The sequence below is a fragment of the Cherax quadricarinatus genome, chromosome 43 (assembly GCF_038502225.1).
Source record: "Cherax quadricarinatus isolate ZL_2023a chromosome 43, ASM3850222v1, whole genome shotgun sequence".
Classification (NCBI taxonomy): Eukaryota; Metazoa; Arthropoda; class Malacostraca; order Decapoda; family Parastacidae; genus Cherax; species Cherax quadricarinatus.
In genome coordinates, this window is record NC_091334.1 from 12,929,316 (window position 1) to 12,955,213 (window position 25,898).

Sequence of the window (25,898 nt, forward strand, 5' to 3'; positions counted from 1 at the left end):
GGGGTTTGGGATATTGGCAGTTTGGAGAAATATGTTGTGTATCTTTATACATATATGCTTCTAAACTGTTGTATTCTGAGCACCTCTACAAAAGCAGTGATAATGTGTGAGTGTGGTGAAAGTGTTGAATGATGATGAAAGTATTTTCTTTTTGGGGATTTTCTTTCTTTTTTGGTTCACCTGGCTCAGTGGGAGGCGGCCGACTTGTTGAAAAGAAGAAGAAAAAAAAAAAAACAAAGAAGGAACACTGCAACATGCCTAATGACCCATGCAGAGCAGGTCCATGTCCCCCCTCCCTGGATTAGCCCAATGCCCTCCCCCTTGGTTTAGCTCAATGACCCACCCAGTCTGGTCACCTCCACTCAAGGATGGAGCACAGCACCAGACCCAGCAGCACAAGCTAGTCAGGTCCAACTTGCACCCACCCACACCCACTCATGTATTTATCTAACCTATTTTTAAAACAACACAATGTTTTAGCCCGAATAACTGTACTCGAGAGTTTGTTCCACTCATCAACTATTACCAAACCAGTGCTTTCCTATTTCTTTCCTGAATCTGAATTTTTCCAACTTGAAACCATTGCTGCGAGTCCTGTGTTGGCTGGAAATTTTCAGCACGCTATTTACATACCCTTTATTTATTCCTGTTTTCCATTTATACACCTCGATCATATCCCCCCTAATTCTACGCCTTTCGAGAGAGTGCAGATTCAGGGGCCCTCAGTCTATCCTCATATGGAAGATTTCTGATACGCAGGATCATCTTTGTCATCCTCCTCTGTACGTTTTCCAGAGCATTTATATCCATTCTGTAATACGGTGACCAGAACTGAGCAGTATAGTCTAAATGAGGCCTAACCAAGGATATATAGAGTTGAAGAACAACCTGAGGACTTCTATTTATACAGTGTACACTGACCACACAGACCCATTCTCTCACATGTGAGCCTACCAGCTTTCTCCCGCTTGATCTGAAGTCACTAGAATTTTTGAGTATATATACGTCCAAAACACTGGCTCATAAGACGTACTATATATAAGGCCGAAACAGTCAAAGGGTTAAAAACCCGTAACAAAAAAATTGAGGTAGTTTTTTGGGGGCTGGAATGGATTAATGGCATTTCAATTAATTTCAATGAGGAAAACTTATTTGATATATGAGTAAACTGAGTTACAAGCTAGATCACAGAACGAACTGAACTTGTAAGTCAACGTACCACTGTATTATTATATTTAAGAGAAGGCACAATCTGAAGGGGGGTCAGAGCATCTGGGAAATTGGTGGCAATCAGATTCAAGCCATGGAAGGGAAGAACAAATCCAATTCCTTAAATCAAAAACCCCTCACCAATAATAAGAAGGGGTAACCCTAAAATAGAAAAATACTGCTCATTTCTTAAGAATCATTTCAGAAGAGCATAAACACCACAATTCAAATTATCCATCAAACTTGCCATTTTTCAAAGTTCAAGCACTATTGTACTTCCCACCTCTATAATTCATCTAATTTTAAACTTTGTGAAAGTGAATACATGAAAGTTTCTGAAATTATTAATCTTGTAAATGAGAATTTCTATGCAAACCCATCTGGTATCACAATTAACTTCCTTTTAAGAAATAACAGCACCAAACCAACAATTATGTAAACCTATTAAGAGTTTACTAAGTAAGCAACTTACCTTGAGAAGTTGTAACTTTTCTGGAGGTCCCAATGATGCATAAAGATGGAAGAGATGGAAGTACTGTGTCAAGTGTCGGCCATGTTCTGAAACTTCTTTGTTGAGCAGGAGTAACACAGCCACAAGCAATTGATCACTTAAAGTGCACCCACCACTACTTATATCAAGACCTGAAAAAAATCATTTATTACAGATTTACAATACAATAAGACCCCGCTTTACGGCGTTTCGCCTTATGGCGTTCCGCTAATACGGTGATGTCAAATTATGACCAAAATTTGCTATACGGCAAGCGGTCTTTCAAATACGGCGCCCCCCCACCCGGTTTGTTTACATTTTCCATGACCACATCTATTATGTCAGGAAACTTTACAAAATTTCAAGTGTTTTAAAGTTACTGCATATTTTATATATACTCTTGATAATTATACTTAAGTGTACCTGTACTTAAATATACTTACACACTGTGCTGGGGTGCAGGTACACATTAAAATCGCTAAGTCTCTCTCTACTCATGACGCCAATACTACGTAATAATAATCACTCTTGGGCACACTAAATGTCTTATTTTACATCAATATAGGCATTTTCATTAATCCATCTATGATATTTTCCTCAAAATTATATATGAAACCCATTACATAGCATATAAACATGATACATACACTCAGAATAAAAATTGATGTAAATATGAGATTTGTTTACAAAGCAGCTGTGTAGGTAGTGTCGGAAGAATTACTTTTTCTCTAGTCAAACACTCAGGGGGTAACTGCAGAAAAATATTCTTTTCGTATGCCTTTACTCTATGTATAGCAATTCACGACCCTTGTGGGTTTAGTGCTTTTCATCATCATCATCATCATCATCATCATCATCATCATCATCATCATCATCATCATCATCATCATCATCATCATCATCATCATCATCATCATCATCATCATCATCATCATCATCATCATCATCATCATCATCATCATCATCATCATCATCATCATCATCATCATCATCATCATCATCATCATCATCATCATCATCATCATCATCATCATCATCATCATCATCATCATCATCATCATCATCATCATCATCATCATCATCATCATCATCATCATCATCATCATCATCATCATCATCATCATCATCATCATCATCATCATCATCATCATCATCATCATCATCATCATCATCATCATCATTCACTCTAAAAATGGTGTGTTGCTGTTTGTTAATTCTGAATTATCTTGTACAACTTGTACACAATGTAAAAGTATTTGTATTGTGAGGTAATTATTAAAATAAAAAAATATTGAGGGAAATGTTTTACAAACTCTTACAAATGGACGTGAATGAACTAAAAGTACACACACATTAATACGCATTTCGCCTGACCAAGTGATCGTCCACTACCTGTTCAGTTTGTGTTCTTACAATGTCTCAACTCTGTATCTCGTTCTCTCTCTCGTTTACTCTTTCGTTAACTAGTTGGCTCTCATTGACGATGGCGTCAAAGGTTAGCTGTAATAAAAAGAGAAGTCGTAAGCCTCTTGCTTTAAGTGCCAAGTTAGAGGATGATGGTGTGCCATTTTGATTTTATTCAATAAACACCCTACCACTCACCTCTCACACATTAATATTAATATTTTAAGGTAAGTACAGTGGTCCCTCAATAATCGTCCATAATCCGTTCCTGGAAGTGGGACTATTATCGAAATGGACGATTTTCGAATCAATTTTCCCCATAAGAAATAATGTAAATCCAATTAATTCGTTCCAGACACCCAGAAGTATCAACAACAATTTTTTTTTACCTAAAAGATAGATATACATGCACAAAAGAATGAACATTCAACATGACAGTTACCTTTATTGAAGGCTGTTGTTGGTGAATGGAAGACAGGGAGGAGGAGAGAGGGAAGAGAGGTTATTTGGAAGGGGAATCCCCCTCCATAAGGACTCTAGGGCACTAATAAAATGTATAAATGAACATTGGTAATAGGGGTAGTTGATGAGTGGAACTGTCTGCCTAGTAGGGTGATCGAAGCTAAAACATTGGGTAGTTTCAAATTTAGGTTGGATAAATACACGAGTGAGAGGGGTTGGACTTGAGTCGGACTTGCACCTGAGCTTATTGCTTGGGTAGCATTTGTTCTGTTAGTGGGTTGGATTTGTGAAGGACCGGCCTAGTATGGGCCAACAGGCTTATTGCAGTGTTCCTCCTTTCCAATGTTCTAAAAGCTATGGCTTGGGTAGTTTCAAATTTAGGCTGGATAAATACACGAGTGAAAGGGGTTGGATTTGAGTAGAACTTGCACCTGAGTTTATTGCTTGGGTAGCATTTGTTCTGTTAGTGGGTTGGATTTGTGAAGGACCGGCCTAGTATGGGCCAGCAGGCCTGTTCCAGTGTTCCTACTTTCTTAAGTTCTTATTTAACATCACACTTACCAGTAGGGTGATCGAGGCTAGGACCTTGGGTAGCTTCAAGAAGAGATTGGACAAATATACGAGTTGGAGGAGCCGAGTTTGATTTATGTCATTGGGTACGGGAGTAAATTCTTGGGTAGCTTTGGGTGTAGGTCATTTTGATAAGGACCTGCCTTGTATGGGCCAGTAGACCTGCAGTGTTCTTCCATTGTTATGTTCTTACTGGCTATTTGTTTGTGTGAGGGAGGGATGGCAAGTTTATTGTTGGAGAATATGACACTAATATCAACTCTATGGCTTATTTATTTATCACAATTCAACTAATATGACATAATAAACAATATTAATAACATAGAAACATGGAATATACTCTAGAATGAATAAAATAAGTCATTACGTATGTCACGAGAGGTGTTGTGTTGTGTTGTTGTTGGGTATATAAGGGCCACTGAGTGTAAGCCGTCCATAATGGTGGTGAGGCGGTGGTGGTTTTTGTAGCCCTATATAACTCCAACAACATTGGAGGAGTTGGTAGAATCGCCGAATCACTAAAGAAGGAACCCTCTACCACCATCACTACGACCTTCTACCACTATTACAACTATTACCACCATCACTACTACCTTCTACCACCATCACTACCACCAAAGAAAGCTTCTAGTGCCAGCTCTTTGGTAAAGAATGTGAGAAACACATAATTTATGAAAAAGTTTGTAGAAAAATACAAAGATGGTGGTGGTAGAGTGGAAGTTGTGATAGTGGTTGATGAACATAAGAAAGGAGGATCACTGCAGCAGGCCTGTTGGCCCATGCTCGGCAGGTCCTTTACAATTCATCCCACTAACGAAATATTTTCCCAACCCAGTCCTCAATGCTACCCAAGAAATAAGCTCTGATAACTCTATCCACTCATTTGGGACTTGTAAATGAGTGGATAGAGTTATCAGAGCTTATTTCTTGGGTAGCATTGAGGACTGGGTTGGGAAAATGTTTCGTTAGTGGGATGAATTGTAAAGGACCTGCCGAGCTTGGGCCAACAGGCCTGCTGCAGTGATCCTCCTTTCTTATAAGAACATAAGAACATAAGAACGAAGGAACACTGCAGAAGGCCTACTGGCCCATGCGAGGCAGGTCCAAGTCTCCTACCGGCTTAAGCCAATGCACCCAACCTAGTCAGGTCAGGTCACATTGACTTAAGGGAGGAACACGGCAACCGACCTGGTAGCACAAGCTGTCAGGTCTAACTCACACCCACCCACATCTACTCATGTATTTATCCAACCTATTTTTAAAGCTACACAACGTTCTGGCCTCTATAACGGTACTTGGGAGTTTGTTCCACTCATCCATAACTCTATTACCAAACCAGTACTTTCCTATATCCTTCCTGAATCTGAATTTTTCCAACTTAAAACCACTGCTGCGAGTCCTGTCTAGGCTAGATATTTTCAGCACACTATTTACATCCCCTTTATTTATTCCTGTCTTCCATTTATACACCTCAATCATATCCCCCCTAATTCTACGTCTTTCTAGAGAGTGCAGTTTCAGGGCCCTTAGTCTATCCTCATAGGGAAGGTTTCTGATACATGGGATCAACTTTGTCATCCTCCTTTGTACATTTTCCAGAGAATTTATATCCATTCTGTAATACGGTGACCAAAACTGTGCAGCATAATCTAAATGAGGCCTAACCAAGGATGTATAGAGTTGAAGAACAACCTGAGGACTCCTATTATTTATGCTTCTTGATATGAAGCCAAGGATTCTATTAGCTTTATTGCGAACACTTATGCACTGTTGTCTTGGTTTCAGATTACTGCTAACCAGAACTCCTAAATCTTTTTCGCAATCCGTAATATTAAGATCTACATTATTTAGTTTATATGTGGCTTGGTTATTGTCCTGTCCAACATTTAGAACTTTGCATTTGTCTATATTAAACTGCATCTGCCACTTCTCCGACCACTGCATCAGTCTATTCAAATCTTCCTGGAGTGCTCGAATGTCCTCGTCAGAATGAATTCGACGGCCTATTTTGGTGTCATCGGCAAACTTGCCGATGTCGCTCTTTATGCCCTCATCTATGTCGTTTATGTAGATTGTGAACAGCAGGGGGCCCAACACTGACCCCTGTGGAACACCGCTCGTGACACTTCCCCACTCTGATTTCTCCCCATTTATGCAAACTCTCTGCTGCCTATTTGTCAACCATGCCTCTATCCAGGAAAAAATTTCTCCTCCTATTCCATGTGCTTTAATTTTCCTCAATAGTCTCTGATGTGGGACCCTGTCAAAAGCCTTACTGAAGTCCATATACACAATATCATATTCATTACCATGATCTACCTCCTCAAATACCTTAGTGAAAAAAGTTAATAAATTCGTAAGGCAGGAACGCCCCTTGTAAAACCATGCTGAGATTCGTTGATTAATTTATGCTTTTCAAGGTGGCTATGAACTGCCTCGGCAATTATTGATTCCATGAATTTTCCCACTATGGAGGTTAGGCTTATTGGTCTATAGTTCGAAGCTAAGGACCTGTCACCTGTTTTGAAAATAGGTATCACATTTGCCATTTTCCACTTATCTGGCACCATGCCAGTTTGTAGTGATATGTTGAAAAGATTAGCCAAAGGTGTGCTAAGCTCCTCTTTACATTCCTTTAGAACCCTTGCATACAGTTCATCAGGGCCTGGGGATTTGTTAGGTTTTAATTTATCTATTTGCCTAAGGACCATGTCACTTGTGACCCTAATAGTGCACAGTTTATCGTCCTGTTCTACATAATTTATCATTACTGGAATATCGCTGGTATCCTCCTGTGTAAAAACTGAGAGGAAGTATGTGTTAAAAATTCTACACATTTCCTTATCACTGTCAGTGAGCTGACCCGAGGAACTTTTGAGTGGGCCTATCTTGTCCCTGATCTTACTTCTGTATACCTGAAAGAATCCTTTTGGGTTAGTCTTCGATTCTCTTGCAACTTTAACCTCATAATCTCTTTTTGCTTTTCTAATTCCCTTTTTTATTTCTCTCTTTAACTGAATATATCGATTTCTCAATTGCCCCTCTCCTCTTTTGATTTGCCTATATATGCCTCTCTTTTGACCAATCAGATATTTTAATCTATTGTTCATCCATTTAGGATCATTTTTGTTTGATCTGATTTCCCTATTTGGGACATAATTTGACTGAGCAGCTAGAACTATGCCCTGGAAAGCATCGTATCGGCAACCATCACCACCTACCTGACCCTTTGTCAGGTCATTCCAGTTCAGCCCACCTAAGTAATTTTTCAGTCCTATGAAATCAGCCAAGCGAAAGTCAGGGACGGAGACTTGATTGCCATTGTTAGGGGAATTCCATGATATATTAAAACTGAGTGATTTGTGATCACTTTCCCCAAGCTCATCATTAACCTCAAGATTATTAATTAGTGTTTCCCTACTGGCAAGAACCAAGTCAAGGAGGTTATTTCCCCTAGTTGGCTCCGTCACAAACTGTTTTAAAAAACAATCCTGGATCGTATCAAGAAAGTCACCTGACTCTAAATTTCCTGTCAAATTGCTCCAGTCAATCTGTCTATAGTTGAAATCTCCCATTAGCACAACATTTTCGTATGTAGATGCCTTACGAATTTCATCCCATAGAAGTTTACTGCACTCCCTATCAAGATTTGGGGCCCTGTAAATCACACCCAAAATTATGTATGTCTCTGACATACATCGCTACTCCACCACCTTTCCTGTTGACCCTGTCAGTGTGGAATAATTTATAGCCTTGTATGTGACATTCAGAGGGCATCTCTCTATCTTTCAGATTGAGCCAGGTCTCTGTTATAGCAATAATATCTATGTTTTCTGCACTTGCAATTAATCTTAGCTCATCTATCTTATTTCTTACACTCCTGCTATTAGTATAGTAAACCTTAAGGGAGCTAGTCCCTTGCTGCCCTCTGCTGTCCCCCTTTGTTTGCTGACCTGATCTATTGTCTTTATTTATAACTTCATGCTGAATGCCTTTTATACATTTACCGTTTCCAACCCAAGTGTTGCAACCTGCTTGTTTCCCACACACACCCATACCTCTATCTTCCATCAGTTTAAAATCATAGGCATTTCACCAATGGCCTTCTCAATCGAGTCTGCAAGTGCTACCACCCCAGCCCCAGAGAGATGTACCCCATCCCTTGCATACATATCATGTTTGCCATAAAAGTTGTTCCAGTTGTCAATGAATGGGATTGCAAGTTCCTTGCAGTATCTGTCTAGCCAGCAATTTACACCAATTGCCCTAGACAACCATTCATTTCCTACTCCCCTTCTAGGCAAGATGCTACATATGATTGGGATCCCTCCCTTAGACTTAATGGAATCTATAGCTGACCTGTACTTATCTAGCAGCTCTTCTCTCCTACCCTTCCCAATATCATTTCCACCAGCACTGAGACAGATAATGGGCTTGTTCCCATTACCTGACATGATATTATCCAGCCTGTTGACAATGTCCCCAACACCAGCTCCAGGGAAGCACACTCTATCTCTCATCATCTTATTCCTATTACAAAAAGCACGGTCAATATATCTTACCTGAGAGTCACCAACCACAAGAATGCGCTTACCTCCATTAGCAGGGGCAGTAGTACCCTTACCTTCACTGGCCACTGAAGTACATTCATCCTGAAGAACAGAGAAGCGATTTCCTACCTTCAGATCTTCACTCTTAACTTTCCTTACTCTGATGCGCCTTCCATTACTGTGAACCACTCTCCACTTGTAGCAGGTGCTGGACTGCACCTCACTGCTGGTAGCCGTTGCTACCTCCCCAAATACAGCCTCCTCACAGCGAGAGACAGACTGCACCTCACTTGAAGCCTCATTCCCCACAACTCCAGCCACCTCACACTCTCTCCCAGACCCATTGAGGTGGACCTTCAGCCTCCTAATCTCCTCCTGGAGAAGCAAGACCTCCTCCTTCAACTCTCCAACCTCAATTTTTAAAACACTGCAGAAGCAAGCCATGCTTTGTAACCGTCCACACTAATCCCCAAAGCAGCTCAGGGTCTGTGACCTCACGTGACGACTGACCACTGATGTTCATCAACCACTATCACAACTGCTTCCACTCTACCCCCAACATCTTTGTATTTTTCTACAAACTTTTTCATAAATTGTGTGTTTCTCACATTCTTTACCAAAGGGCTGGCACTAGAAGCTTTATTTGGAGCCATGGTAGCTTATTTAGCACTTGCAAGCACTAAAATCAATGGAATATTATGAAATATTTCATAGGAGCATGTGAGGGGACCGTCACTCACTGGTAAACAATGGTACACTGGCTGGGAAGGAAAGACCGAGGCGGCTCAGAGCGTGAGTACGCATCCAGGACGAAGGACTATTAGGACTATTAGCGAGTTACCGGACCATTTGCGAGCCAAAATTTTGACGAGAAAACAGGACTATTTCCGAAATGGACGACTTTCAGGCCGGACGATTATTGAGGGACCACTGTAATAAGTGTACTCTGTGTGTATCTTACCTTTTACTGTGTTTTTAATGCCTATTTCTATTGCTAACTTAATATAAGTTAGTGTAAACTTGTTGTCTGGCATTTATTGCATATTTTATATGCTCTGATAATAATACTTGTGGAGCCGGGTGGAGGGACAACATTACGTTTTCTCTGTTCAGCCATCAGAGAAAACGTGTATGAATCTGCGTTTGGCCCAGCCACTCCCCCACTCCGCTTTTGTTTACAATTTTCGGCATGAATTATTCATTACTTCTACCTTCATTTATGATGGCATCTAAAGGTAGTTGTTAGAAATGATTAAATTCAGTGAACAAAGTAAGTCGATGTTAATAATATGGCTCTGGGCCACAGTGTAGGTAGCCGGTAGGTGTAGCCCAGGCTACACCTACCGGCTACCTACACTGACTTCATACAAATAAATACTACTCACCTCTCTTCCTATATTAAGACTACACATATTTTAAGGTAAATAATGAGTGTACTGTATGTGCATTTTACCTCTCTGGGATGTTTTAAATATCGTATATCAAGTATGAGACGGGGAGCCAGTGCTACCTACACCTGGGCTACCTGCACCTGACATCCTACAAATAAGTACTACTCACCTCTCTCCCTAATTTAAGATTAAAAATACTTAAAGATCAGTAATGAATTTACTGTGACTGTATTTTACTTTGTGTGTTTTTAATGCCTAGTTCTATTACTAACTTAATATAATTTAGTGTAAACTTGTTGTCTGGCATTTATATGCATTTATAAACGGAAAAAATGGAGTTCTGCCTTCCGGCGATGTCGGCTTTCCGGCGACAGCCTGGAACCTAACCCACCGTATAAGTGAGGCCCTACTGTACTTTTTAATGTGAGAAACCTAATGGGGTAGGGATGTTATTGTACTGGGGAAGATGGCCTTTGGGGTACAAAAAACAGATAAATACTTCGTATGTACAGCAGGTCTCCTACTTAATGCATTCCTGAAAATTCATCATAAATCAAATGTTTGGTAATCAGAGCCTATTTAACCATAAAAACCCACGTTAAAAATGTTGAATTATTCCCGAGCTCTAATCCACAGCTTGCTACAGTTAAATTTTCTTCTAAGGAATTTTTACCTAATATTTTCTCTACCCCTCCAGGGACAGTTTGTTTTTAGGGCCAAGAGGGGGGGGAAAAAAAACTGGCAAAAAATTATAATAATCCTACACCAACTGAAAACATTTCTGGAGCAGAGGCACAGACATTAGCCTCCACTCCAGAACAACAGATATTAGAGCCAGCAAATAAAACCCCCATAAATTCCACAAATATAACGACATCTGTCTCTGCAAACATACAGGGTCTAAAGCCATTAAAAAACAACAAAATTCCTTACATCAAGGGACTGCTCACAGAGTCATATGCAATGTTTTCAGTATTCACAGACCCACAAAGGACCATTATGACTACGAAATGTGGATCCCAGGTTATAACTTATTCAGGTGCGACAGACTAAACAGGCAACAAGGAGGGGTTGGCCTGTACATCACAGTCGCTCATTTGCTCAGAACTACTAAACACCTCAAATGATGTAGTTGAAGTTTTGGCAGTAAAGACTGAAAACCAAAACCTTGTCATTGTGGTGGTATACAAACCTCCAGATGCAACTTCCCAGCAATTCCAGGAGCACCTTTTGAAAACTGATCAATGTCTGGAAACTTTCCCAACTCCTGCCCCAAACATCTTACCACTAGGAGATTTCAACTTGAGACACCTAAAATGGAGGAGTATAGCAAACAATGTTTTAGTATAGATCACCCCAGGAGGCAGCTCAGACGAAAATTCACACACATGAACTATTAAATCTCTGCACCAAATTCACCTTAAACCAGCAAATACAAGACTAGAAAATATGTTGGACCACATCTTCACTAACAACGAAGATCTGATACGTAATTTAACCGTATAAAAGACAATACACTCAGGTACAGACATGTATGCACAGGGCTCCTGACCAGCAAAATATGATCAGTCATGAAGGTCTCTACACTAAATTCAATTTTAATAACAAAAACATACAATAGGATCAAGTCAACCATGTCCTAAATGAAACAAGCCGGGGAGATATCCTAAACAACACGGATCCGAACATTTGCCTAGAAAAAATGAACTCTGTGGTTCTTGAGATCTGCTCAAGACACATTCCATGAAGAAAGAGAAAGAGAAGGTGTAAACTAGAGAGAGAGAGATGCTCCCTATACAGAATAAGGCGAAGAGTCACAGAGTTGCTGAGATACGACGGGAGGCACTGGTCAATGAAATTGTAAATATCGAACTCAAGCTGAAGGAATCTTACAGGAGACGAGAATCACAGGAAGGAAGAACTAAAAGCCATAAAGGAAATTGAAAAAATACCAAAATATTTCTTCTCTTATGCCAAATCTAAGGGAAAAACAACATCCAGTATTGGGTCCTTGCTTAGGTGGGATGGGACATACAAAGATGATAGCCAAAAAATGAGTAAGATATTAAAGTCCCAATATGACTTGGTGTTCAGCAAGCCGCTGCCCAGACTAAGGGTCGACAATCCAAATGAATTCTTTATGAATGAAACCCAAAATCTGGACATCTCAAAAATCTTGGATATTACCCTAACTCCACAAAACTTTGAAAAGGCTATTAATGACGTGCCCATGCACTCTGCCCCAGACCCAGACACCTGGAACTCCGTGTTCATCAAGAATAGCAAGAAGCCCCTATCGCGTGCCTTAAGCAGTCTACGGAGAGGGAGCATGGAGACGGGTCATCCCACACATACTAAAAACAACAGACATAACCCCACTCCACAAAGGTGGTAGTAAAGCAATTGCAAAGAACTACAGACCGATACCACTAACATCCCATATCATAAAAATCTTTGAGAGGGTTCTAAGAAGCAAGATCGCCAACCACCTAAGTACCCATCAATTACACAACCCTGGGCAACACGGGTTGAGGACAGGTCACTCCTGCCTGTCCCAGTTACTGGACCACTATGACAAGAGCTGGATGCTGTTGAGGATAAACAAAATAGAGATGTAGTATACACAGAATTTGCAAAAGCTTTCGACAAGCGTGATCATGGTGAAATAGTACACGAAAGTGTGAGATAAAGGAATAACAGGAAAAGTTGGTAGATGGATCTATAACTTCCTGACAAATAGAACACAAAGAGTAATAGTAAACAGAGTAAAGTCCCAGGCAGCCATGGTGAAAAGCTCTATTCCACAAGGCACAGTACTCGCTCCCATTCTATTCCTCATCCTCATTTCAGACAGATGTAAGCCATAGCTCCGGGTCTTCCTTTGCGGATGACACCTGGATTGCCATGGCAGTGACCTCCACTGAAGACACCGCAAGACTCCAAGCAGACATCAACCAAATCTTCGAATGGGCCACTCAAAACAATATGAAGGTGAACGAGGATAAATTTCAACTATTCAGATGTGGAAAACTTGAGGAAATTAAAAATGCATCAGGGCATATGACAAATACTAACCATACAATAGAGCAAAAAAAGAAATGTGAAGGACCTGGGAGTGATAATGTCAGAGGATCTCGCCTTCAAAGACCACAACAATGTATCTACCTCATCTGCTAGGAAAATGATAAGATGGATAATGAGAACCTTCAAAACTAGGGACGCCAAGCCCACGATGATCCTCTTCAAATTGCTTCTCTCTAGCCTGGAATACTGCTGTACACTAATGGCTCCCTTCAAGGCTGGAGACATTGCAGATCTGTAGAGCATACAAAGAACTTTCACTGCACATATAAGTACTATAAGGCACCTAAATTACTGGGAACGGTTGAAGGTCCTTTATCTTTATTCCCTGGAATGCAGACGAGAGGGATACATGATAATATACACTTGGAAGGTCCTGGAGGGATTCATACCAAACCTGCACACGAAAATCACTCCCTATGAAAGCAAAAGACTTGGCAGGAGATGCAACATTCCCCAGTACACTGAGAGACAACACAATAAATGCCTGGAGCCCAAGACTGTTCAACTGCCTTCCAGCATACACAAGGGGAATTACCAATAGACCCCTGGCTGTCTTCAAGAAGGCACTGGACAGGCACCTAAAGCCAGTACCTGACCAACCGGGCTGTAGTTCGTACATCAGTTTGCATGCGGCCAGCAGTAATAGCCTGGATGATCAGACCCAGATCCACCATGAGGCCTGGTCTCAGACCAACCGTGGGGGCGTTGACCCCTGAAACCCTCTCCAGATGAACTCCAGGTACCCTTTGCCTTTTCAGCTGGAAATACATCAAACTATTTCTAGTATATACACACATACATTCAATGAAAGTATTTTACTATATGCTGTTTACAGTATTTGTCCTGAATGTTGATCCTGTCTTCCTCGCTGCAAGAGATATTTCTTGCTAATTTTGAGTTGAGTTAGGGAAATTAGAAGAAGCAGTAGATGATGGTACTGGTCAAGGAGAATCAGGGCATTTCTCAGCAGTTGTATGAACTTAGGAGGTTGATGCTACTGGGATTTTGGAGGACTTGTAGCAGCTTTGGAAGCTGATGCTACTGGAGATAGCTAAATAAAAACATCACAAGTTGGAGACTTACATTAACCCTTAAACTGCCCAAGCAGATCTACATTCACATGCGTAGTGCTCCAAAAGTAGATCTACATTTTTTTACATATTTTCAAATATAACAAAAAAAAAAAAAATGTAGATCAAAGTTTTCTTTACACATTTTCATATGTAAAAAAAAAAAAAAAAAAAAAGATTACTTTTTTTACATACTTTCAAATGTTGAAAAAACGTAGATCTACGTTTGGACAGTTTAAGGGTTAATAGCTTTAATTTTTTGCCTGCATAATTAATCCTTTGACTGTCGCAAGCCCATTTCTGAAACTGTCATTCTATGTTAAAAAAAAAAAAAATCTTATGAAACGATAGAGAATCTTTTCCCGATGATAATGACACCAAAAGTATGAAATTTGATGGAAAATTTACGGAATTACGATCTCGCAAAGCTAGCGATCTCGGCGATATATACGCATCGGCGATTTCGCAGACTGAGCCCTATTTTCTGCCAATTCCATTGTTCCGGTTAACAAAACTCATTGCTATTTCTTCAGAGCTCCATTTGTTCTATCAATTGAGTACAATAAACCACCTATTTACCAATTTCAACTACCCAATAGTGGTCAGAAATTGCCAATTTAGCCAATTTCATGCAAATTAAAAAAGATGCCAATTTCAAAATAGGGTCCAGAATAAACAATGCAGACACTCTTGGCACTAAAATAACATTTCCTCTATCAGTCACGTCTCCAGGCTCCTCTTATATTACTCTTGCTTTCTATTTTGATTTTTTCATTCACACAAAAAATAGATTTACTAAACCATACCCCCGGCCGGGATTGAACCCGCGGTCATAGAGTCTCAAAACTCCAGCCCGTCGCGTTAGCCACTAGACCAGCTAGCCACAATAAGATTCATCCAACTAGGTATATTCGTCTGTAAAAACTTGCATTTGTGGTCACAGAGGTGCCTGTGCTAACTTTCCTATGGTGTAGAAATATACCTAGTTGGATGAATCTTATTGTGGCTAGCTGGTCTAGTGGCTAACGCGACGGGCTGGAGTTTTGAGACTCTATGACCGCGGGTTCAATCCCGGCCGGGGGTATGGTTTATTTGCAATCGTGTCATTACGATTTCTTGAGTCAATAGATTTACTGTTAGGCAGACTACTGCATTATTTTAAAAATGGAATAAATAATATCAGTGCACTTGTGAAAGAATATTAGACTCACCAGTTGACGTGTATTGGACGCGTGGCGTGATTTGTTTTCTTTTGAACATTGGCAAAAATCGAACATTTCCACTACTTTGAGCTCAATTTCAAGGTAGTTTTCACCATGAAACTAATAAAAGTCACCTCTATTTCTGTAGTATGTTTTCCATTCTATCAAATGAGACCAAGAAAACGAGAATACAACTATAAATACTGTACGAAAATACACCTCAAAGTTGGCATTTTAATCCAAAAACATGGTCAGTTTTTTTTTTTCTCATTACGCACTGTGTGCTGTAGAATTTTTTTTTTTGTACAGCACACACTGACCACACAGACCCATTCTCTTACATGTGGACCTACCAGCTTTCTTCCACTTGATTCGAAGCTGCTACAATCTTTGAGTATACGTAAGTCCAAAACAGTCAAAGGGTTAAGCTATAAACCACTCATTAATAATTCCTCCACATTAATCAATGCACTATACTGATCTGCCCAAGTGAGGATTCACTGATAGAGTCCAGATCTATATCTGCATCAAACACATTTCATATGGCCTATAAATTTCACAATAAAACTGAAATTTTTTTTTAATCAACAATAGTAACTGTACCTGGATGGTGCTTCAAAGGTCCCCATCCTAATGGTTGAGGTGGGTCATTGCGAGCACAATGACCCACCAAGACTATTAACTTGCTAAACACCATCCGAACTTCCGGTGCAGGGCATTCTAGTAGATATTCCATAAAGCGGTGTGGTTGGGTAAATAATATATGCTGTGCAAACCACGCACGTGTGTGAACTGACGCTCTTAAATGAACCTGTTAAAAATAAAAAGTGTCATATGCATTATAATATTTAAAATTAAATAATAATTAAATATACCTGCACCATCATAGTCTCAAATGTCATTTTGAAATTAATGCTTCCACAATAACATGCCCCAGGTAAGTAACATTTTTGTCTTGGGCTCTACAGATGCAAGACTGAACCACTCCTTTGCTCAATGATCAACTTAACTTTAATGCTCACAAAATTAAAAAAAAAAAAAAAGAAATAACTAAAACTGAGTTTTTACTACAGCCTCTCCTCACTTAACGACAGAGCTCAGTTCCTAAGACCACGTTGGTAAATGAATTCGTCACTAAATGAGGAGCATATTATAATGGTAGTGGGTTTGTGTCAACCATCATTGATACTGTTTTAATGTCACCTCTGCACCATTTATAACATTTCTGGTATATTTTTAAATGTTTATACAGCAGTGTACTGTATATTGTAATAAACGGAATAAAGGAAATCAACTCTAATATATATCACACCTACCATCCGACTTACGACCGAGTTCGGTTCCAAGAAACCGGTCATAAGTCGAAATGGTCGTAAGTCTAACTTTACTACTGAATATCAACAAAACATTTTTGTAATGACTATTTTATTGTTTTATTTTGGTATTTCATGTTTTACTTTGCTTTTTATGTTGTTAGTACTGTATTTTATACTGTAAGGTTTAGGATAAACACTGTGTACAACACAAACACTTGTTTATTTCATAAAAAAATTTGGGATACAAAACACGGTCGTAAGTCGAGTCGTCGTATGTCGAGCAGGTCGTAAGTCGGATGATAGGCGTGTGTGTGTGTATATATATATATATTTTTTTTCAACAAGTCGGTCGTCTCCCACCGAGGCAGGGCGACCCAAAAAAGAAAGAAAATCCCCAAAAAGAAAATACTTTCATCACCATTCAAAACTTTCACCACACTCACAAGTTATCACTGTTTTTGCAGAGGTGCTCAGAATACAACAGTTTAGAAGCATATACATATAAAGATACAGAACATGTCCCTCCAAACTGCCAATATCCCAAACCCCTCCTTTAAAGTGCAGGCATTGTACTTCCCATTTCCAGGGCTCAAGTCCGACTATATGAAAATAACTGGTTTCCCTGAATTCCTTCACTAAATATTACCCTGCTCACACTCCAACAGATCGTCAGGTCCCAAGTATCATTCGTCTCCATTCACTCCTATCTAACACGCTCATGCACGCTTGCTGGAAGTCCAAGCCCCTCACCCACAAAACCTCCTTTACCCCCTCTTTCCAACCCTTTCGAGGATGACCCCTACCCCTCCTTCCTTCCTCTATAGATTTATATGCTTTCCATGTCATTCTACTTTGATCCATTCTCTCTAAATGACCAAACCACCTCAACAACCCCTCTTCAGCCCTCTGACTAATGCTTTTATTAACTCCACACCTTCTCCTAATTTCCACACTCCAAATTTTCTGCATAATATTTACACCACACATTGCCCTTAGATAGGACATTTCCACTGCCTCCAACCGTCTCCTCGCTGCTGCATTTACCACCCAAGCTTCACATCCATATAAGAGTGTTGGTACTACTATACTTTCATACATTCCCTTCTTTGCCTCCATAGATAACGTTTTTTGACTCCACATATACCTCAATGCACCACTCACCTTTTTTCCCTCATCAATTCTATGATTAACCTCATCCTTCATAAATCCATTCGCTGACACGTCAACTCCCAAGTATCTGAAAACATTCACTTCTTCCATACTCCTCCTCCCCAATTTGATATCCAATTTTTCTTTATCCAAATCATTTGATACCCTCATCACCTTACTCTTTTCTATGTTCACTTTCAACTTTCTACCTTTACACACATTCTCAAACTCATCCACTAACCTTTGCAGTTTTTCTTTAGAATCTCCCACAAGCACAGTATCATCAGCAAAAAGTAACTGTGTCAATTCCCATTTTGAATTTGATTCCCCAAAATTTAATCCCACCCCTCTCCCGAACACCCTAGCATTTACTTCCTTTACAACCCCATCTATAAATGTATTAAACAACCATGGTGACATTACACATCCCTGTCTAAGACCTACTTTTACCAGGAAGTATTCTCCCTCTCTTCTACACACCCTAACCTGAGCCTCACTATCCTCATAAAAACTCTTAACAGCATTTAGTAACTTACCACCTATTCCATATACTTGCAACATCTGCCACACTGCTCCTCTATCAACTCTATCTTTTTTTTTTTTTTTTTCAACAAGTCGGTCGTCTCCCACTGAGGCAGGGTGACCCAAAAAAAAGAAAGAAAATCCCCAAAAAGAAAATACTTTCATCATCATTCAACACTTTCACCACACTCGCACATTATCACTGTTTTTGCAGAGGTGCTCAGAACACAACAGTTTAGAAGCATATACGTATAAAGATACACAACATATCCCTCCAAACTGCTAATATCCCGAACCCCTCCTTTAGAGTGCAGGCATTGTACTTCCCATTTCCAGGACTCAATCCGGCTATATAAAAATAAAGAAAGAAGCATTTTAAGTTTAGTGTATAGAGATAAGCTAATTTCTTTTGTCTAATTTTGTGGAACAAAATTTGAGAAGCAATACAAATAATTCAACCAATGTCTATAGAAAAACATATTCTAGTGTTTATAAAGAAAAACCAAAAAAAAAAAAAAAAAAATTGCTTATAGTTGTACTAATTTGTCAATGGTTAAATTATTATACTGCAACGAATAGCTCATTAACTGAACCACCTTATTCTATTTGTATCTTTGATGCCTTGTTTCTTCTAAAACTCTGATAGATATAATAAATACAAGTTTGAAGGATATGGTAGTACCCACAGTTCAAAAAAGTGATAACTACAAACAGGTAATCATAGCCTTCCTGGGTCCTTACTTGTAGTGCATCATACCACTCCGGTGCTGGACCACGCAAAGTCTTTTTAGTATGTAGCCCCACAGAGAAAAGGAACTTGCTGCACAGCTGAGTACTGATCATGGCTATCTCCTCACTTTCTGCAACCTGAAAATACAAATGTAGCAGAGAACTTGTCTTCATAATGATTCTGGATTTTTGACGTCTAATTAACACTTGGAACACTTTCAGTGTCACAGCATTTTTTAAACATTATCCCTATTAAGCATGTCATCTCTATTAGCAGACTTCAAAGTGAACACAGATAAGAGTAAGGTGATGAGGGTATCAAATGATTTAGATAAAGAAAAATTGGATATCACATTCGAGAGGAGTATGGAAGAAGTGAATGTTGTCAGATATGTATTTGGGAGTTGATGTGTCAGTGGACGGGTTTATGAAGGATGAGGTTAACAACAGAATTGATGAGGGAAAAAAGGTGAGTGGTGTGTTGAGGTTATGTGGAGACAAAAAACATTATCAATGGAGGCAAAGTAGGGAATGTATGAAAGTATAGTGGTACCAACACTCTTATATGGGTGTGAATCTTGGGTTGTAAATGCTGCAGTAAGGAAGCGGTTGGAGGCGGTGGAGATGTCCTGTCTAAGGGCAATGTGTGGTGTAAATATTATGTAGAGATTTCGAAGTGTGGAAATCAGGAGAAGGTGTGGAGTTAATAAAAGTATTAGTCAGAGGGATGAAGAGGGGTTGTTGAGGAGGTTTGGTCATTTAGAGAGAATGGGTCAAAGTAGAATGACACAGAGCATAGGGGAAGGTAGGCGCGGTTGGGGTCGTCCTTGAAAAGGTTGGAGGGAGGGGGTAAAGGAGGTTTTGTGGGTGAGGGGCTTGGACTTCCAGCAAGCGTGCATGAACGTATTAGATAGAAGTAAGTGGAGAGGAATGGTTTTTGGGACCTGACGAGCTGTTGGAGTGTGAGCCAGGTAATATTTTGTGAAGGGATTCAGGGAAACTGGTTATTTTTATATAGCCAGACTTGAGTACTGGAAATGGGAAGTACAATGCCTGCATTTTAAAGAAGGGGTTTGGGATACTGGCAATTTGGAGGGATGTGTAATATATCTTTATATATACTTCTAAACTGTTGTATCTGGACACTTCCTGCAAAAACAGTGATTATGTATGAGTGAGGGGAAAGTGTTGAATGACGATGAAAGTATTTTTGTTCTGGGGATTTTTTCTTTCTTTTTGAGTCACCCTGTCTAGGTGGAAGACATCAGACTTGTTGAAAAAAAAAAAACTATGCCCATCTCATTTTCTATTGAACAAAGGAATCACATATGCTTTATGCCAATCCTTAGGCACCTTGTTTTTACTGGACTATTTACTGAGCTACAGAAGCTTTTCCATTGTAGATCATAAATTTCTCCTTATTAAACTACAGCATTAAAGAATAAGAGGTCATGCCCACAATTTCATCAAATCCTACCTAATCATGAAAAAATACATTGAGTAAATTTTGAATGAAATCCAATTGTCAATTTTCAACTTAGGGGTTGCAAGGCAAACCATAACCAAATGGGCACTGAAAAACAGTCATGAATAGTAAAAAATAACAATACTGCGACTGGAACAATACACAAATAACCCACACATAGGAGAGGGGAGCTTACGATGTTTCAGTCCAACTTGATCCATTTACAAAGTCACACTTTGTAAATGACTTTGTAAATGGTCTACGTCAGACCGAAACATCGTCACAAGCTCCCCTCTCCTATGTGCAGATTATTTGTGTATGAATATTCAAAACAATTCACAAAAAACCTTTCTGTAAAAATCCAGTAATCAAAATTAGCTAATTTAGAGGGGTGATCCCACCAACAAAATCTGATATAATACATGAATAACCTGCTAAAACTGCCTGCCCTGCTTCTAGCTTTCACAGCCGCAGTCTTGTTGCAGCATTCTTTATACACAACTTTCCTTGTATGAATCTTAGCCCTGGCTTTGTCTCTATTGATGCCTTTCTCATTATACTATCAAGTGCTCCAAACTTCAGAATGCTCGTGATTTGACCTGATCCTTTATTCTCCTCTCCCTATCTCTTCTCCTTTATTTTTTTTTTCCTTCTTTTTCTGCATAAGTGTACTGTCCTTCAGTTCCCTCCACCCTCCCCATCTGTATTTTTGTCCTACCCTTTGTGGGTCCTTAGCTCTCCTGCAGTACTCCTTTTCCTTGTCCTTAGACTGACCCCACTTCTACTAGTATTGTGACTACCACTGCATTTTTACTATTACTTTTTGCCTCCCTTCACTCCCCTTCTCTTTCGCCACTAAAACAACTATCCTACTTTCTACTACCTCCAATACCCACCTTACCACTACTCTCTTGGTCTCGGCTCCCTCACCTATATATACATTGGTTCTCTCACTCTTCAGTGTTAGTGTGACTTTATAAATGGTCCAAGTCAGACCGAAACATCATTGTAAGCTTCTCTCTCCTACATGTGGGTTATCTGTGTACTGTTCCAGTCACGGTAATGTGCCTTTTTTGTTCTCTGATACTGAAAAAGACAAGTAATAGTAGTCATGAATACTTACTCTATCCTGTGGAGGTTGGAGGACAAAGGGATGATTTGTCATTATAAGTTTCTTGAGGAACTGAAAATATTCTGGGGAGAACTGGGAGCGGGAGTGCATAAACCGAACATTTTGTCGTACCACTGATCGATCTATGGCACTAGGCATTTTTATTAACCCTGGTCGTTCTGCTGCAAATAAAGATTAAATTCCTAAATAATCAGCATTATACAACACAAATTACATATCTATAACAAACTGAGGAGCCACAACAAGCTTTTCTCTCAAACTATTAATATTAGATATGCTTTTATTTTTCCTGCAAGTATACAATCCTCAGATATTTTATTTATCCCACTGACCATCTCCCGCTAAAGTAAGCTTACCCCCAAAATAGAAAACGTATTCATCTTTCATTCAATTGCTGTCTTGCCAAAACTAAGCTGACCTTACAATTCAGTTCAGCATTTAATGTAATTAATGAAGATTGAGACACTTATGCAGAATATGGGAATCTTTATTCAGGAAACGTTTCGCCACACAGTGGCTTCATCAGTCCAATACAAAGAGGAAGGCGTAAGGAGAGGAGTAGTATGAGGTAATCAGTCCCTCAGCCTGGAGTCGATGTATTCAGTCCATCGATCTTCTACAAGATTGATGGACTGAACACATCGACTCCAGGCTGAGGGACTGATTACCTCATACTCCTCCTCTCCTTACGCCTTCCTCTTTGTATTGGACTGATGAAGCCACTGTGTGGCGAAACGTTTCCTGAATAAAGATTCCCATATGCTGCATAAGTGTCTCAATCTTCAACTTGTTGGTTTTTCAAACCATTCATCACAATGTAATTAATAAAAATAGTGCAAACTGAACATAACACAGGCAAATAAGATGCCTCAACAGTGATCAATAAATAATTTTAAATACAGCCTCCCCTCACTCACCGACGTACTCTTTTACTGACAACTCGGAGTTATGGCAGGCTCTCCGACGAGTCAGTATTGCATGCCGTACGAGAACTTGGGTCACGGAAACGGGCAGCACAGTGTCGCAGCATCAAGCATCTAAATCTCCTTCTTACAGACACTCAGTACACTAGCTTTTAAAGTCTCGAAGACTACATGTACAAATTTGTACTTGATTGTGCATCCCATAGTACAAGACAGAAGTGCAGCAGCACTTGGAAGAGTTAAATAGAAGAAGTACAATAGAAGTTCACTGTAAATGGGTTAGTGATGAGTCTCAGTATCAAGCAATCTCCAAGACTACATATTTCGTCTGTAAATTTGTACTTGATTATGCACCCTATAGTACAAGATAAAAGTGCAGCAGCACTTGGAAGAGTAAAGAAAGAAAAATGGAAGAAGTACAAAAGAAGTTCACAATAAAGGGGTTAGCTGGTGTGTTCGTCTGTGTTTACATTCTTGGTCTCTCGTGGCAGCTTAATTATGAAATGACTAAGTGAAAAAGATGTCGATGGTTATAATAATACTAATAATAATAAAATATAACTAATAATTATTAATCACTCTGGGGCGCTTTCAGTGTCATACGCATTTCATATAATTTTGGTAGCTGACATTTAAAGCACTCCAGAGTGAATAATATTATTAATTACTATTATTATTATTATATTCTCCCTGTCTCTCGTGGCAGCTTAATAAATGAACAAGGTATGTGGATAGTAGTAGTAATAATAATTGCTCTGGAGTGGTTTAAATGTCAGCTACCAAACCTATACAAAATACATATGACATTGATACCACTCCAGAGATAATTATTATTATCTTTTTTTTTTCAACAAGTCAGCCGTCTCCCACCGAGGCAGGGTGACCCAAAACGACAGAAAATCCCCAAAAAGAAAATACTTTTATCATCATTCAACACTTTCACCTCACTCACACATAATCACTGTTTTTGCAGAGGTGCCCAGAATACAACAGTTTAGAAGTATATATGTGTAAAGTACAAGGACACAAGTGCAACTTATGTGACATTTGTATTGGCTTGACAAATCTCCTGGAGAGCGAAACGTTGCCACAATTAAATGTCACATTAGTTGCACTTGTGTCCTTTTACTTTACATATTGTTGGTAATTCTACCAACATTATTACAAGTATATACGTATAAAAAGACACAATATATCTCTCCAAACTGCCAATATCCCAAACTCCTCCCTTAGAGTGCAGGCATTGTACTTCCCATTTCCAGGACTCGAGTCCGGTTATATAAAATAACCGGTTTCCCTGAATCCCTTCACCAAATATTACCCTGCTCACACTCTCAGATCGTCAGGTCCCAAATACCATTTGTCTCCATTCACTCCTATCTAACACGCTCACACACGCTTCCTGGAAATCCAAACCCCTCGCCCACAACACCTCCTTTACCCCCTCTTTCCAACCTTTTCGATGACGACCCATACCCCACCTTCCATCCCCTACAGATTTATACGCTCTCCATGTCATTCTACTTTGATACATTCTCTCTAAATGACCAAACCACCTCAACATCCCCTCTTCAGCCCTCTGACTAATACTTTTATTAACTCCACACCTTTTCCTAATTTCCACACTCCGAATTTTCTGCATAATATTTACACCACACATTGCTCTTAGACAGGGCATCTCCACTGCCTCCAACCACCACCTTGCTGCAGCATTTACAACCCAAGCTTCACACCCATATAAGAGTGTTAGTACTACTATACTCTCATACATTCCCTTCTTTGCCTCCATAGATAACATTTTTTGCCTACACATATACCTCAATGCATCACTCACCTTTTTTCCTTCATCAATTCTATGATTAACCTCATCCTTCATAAATCCATCCGCTGACACGTCAACTCCCAAATATCTGAAAACATTCACTTCTTCCATACTACTCCTCCTCAATTTGATATCCAATTTTTCTTTATCTAAATCATTTGATACTCTCATCACCTTACTCTTTTCTATGTTCACTTTCAACTTTCTAACTTTACACACATTCCCAAATTCATCCACTAACCTTTGCAATTTTTCTTAATAATCTCCCATAAGCACAGTATCATCACCAAAAAGTAACCGTTTCACTTCCCATTTTGTATTTAATTCCCCATAATTTAATCCCACCCCTCTCCTGAACACCCTAGCATTTACTTCTTTTACAACCCCATCTATAAATATATTAAACAACCATGGTGACATTACACATCCCTGTCTAAGACCTACTTTTACTGGGAAGTAGTCTCCCTCTCTTCTACACACCCTAACCTGAGCCTTACTATCTTCATAAAAACTCTTTACAGCATTTAGTAACTTACCACCTATTCCATACACTTGCAACATCTGCCACATTGCTCCCCTATCCACTCTATCATATGCCTTTTCTAAATCCATAAATGCAATAAAAACTTCCCGACCTTTATCTAAATACTACTCAGATATATGCTTCAATGTAAGCACTTGATCTACACCTCCCCTATCCACTCTAAAACCTCCTTGCTCATCCGCAATTCTACATTCTGTCTTGCCTCTAATTCTTTCAATAATAACCCTACCATACACTTTTCCTGGTATACTCAAACTTATTCCTCTACAATTTTTACAATCTCTTTTGTCCCCCTTCCCTTTATATGAAGGGACTATACATGCTCTCTGCCAATCCCTAGGTACCTTCCCCTCTTTCATACATTTATTAAACAAAAATACCAACCACTCCAACACTATGTCCCCCCCACCTGCTTTTAACATTTCTGTCATGATCCCGTCAGTTCCAGCTGCTTTGCCCCCTTTCATTCTACGTAATGCCTCACGCACCTCCCCCACACTCACATCCTGTTCTTCTTCACTCCTAAAAGATGATATACCTCCCTGGCCAGTGCATGAAATTACCGCCTCCCTTTCTTCGTCGACATTTAAAAGTTCCTCAAAATACTCTCGCCATCTACCCAAAACCTCCATCTCCCCATCTACTAACTTCCCTTCTCTGTTTTTAACTGATAAATCCATTTGTTCCCTAGGCTTTCTTAACTTGTTCAACTCACTCCAAATTTTTTTCTTATTTTCATTAAAATTCCTTTACAGTACCTCTCTCCCACTCTATCATCCGCTCTCCTTTTGCACTATCTCACCACTCTCTTCACCTTTCTTTTACTCTCCATATACTCTGTTCTTCTTATAACACTTCTGCTTT

General features: G+C 39.5%; 1 protein-coding gene across 4 annotated transcripts in view; it reads right to left on the reverse strand.

Annotated features, from left to right (window-relative positions):
- The window catches only part of faf (ubiquitin carboxyl-terminal hydrolase-like faf), a 264,269-nt gene that overhangs the window by 51,910 nt on the left and 186,461 nt on the right, over positions 1–25,898 (reverse strand). For 3 of the 4 annotated variants that reach the window (XM_070093596.1, XM_070093594.1, XM_070093593.1), the window contains exons 41-44: positions 21,737–21,906; positions 19,161–19,286; positions 16,036–16,243; positions 1,682–1,851 (exon numbers count right to left, since the gene is read on the reverse strand). In XM_070093596.1, the coding sequence (XP_069949697.1) occupies positions 1,682–1,851; positions 16,036–16,243; positions 19,161–19,286; positions 21,737–21,906 (674 nt within the window). The remainder of the gene's footprint in view (positions 1–1,681; positions 1,852–16,035; positions 16,244–19,160; positions 19,287–21,736; positions 21,907–25,898) is intronic. The other variant, XM_070093595.1, reaches the window with a different exon arrangement.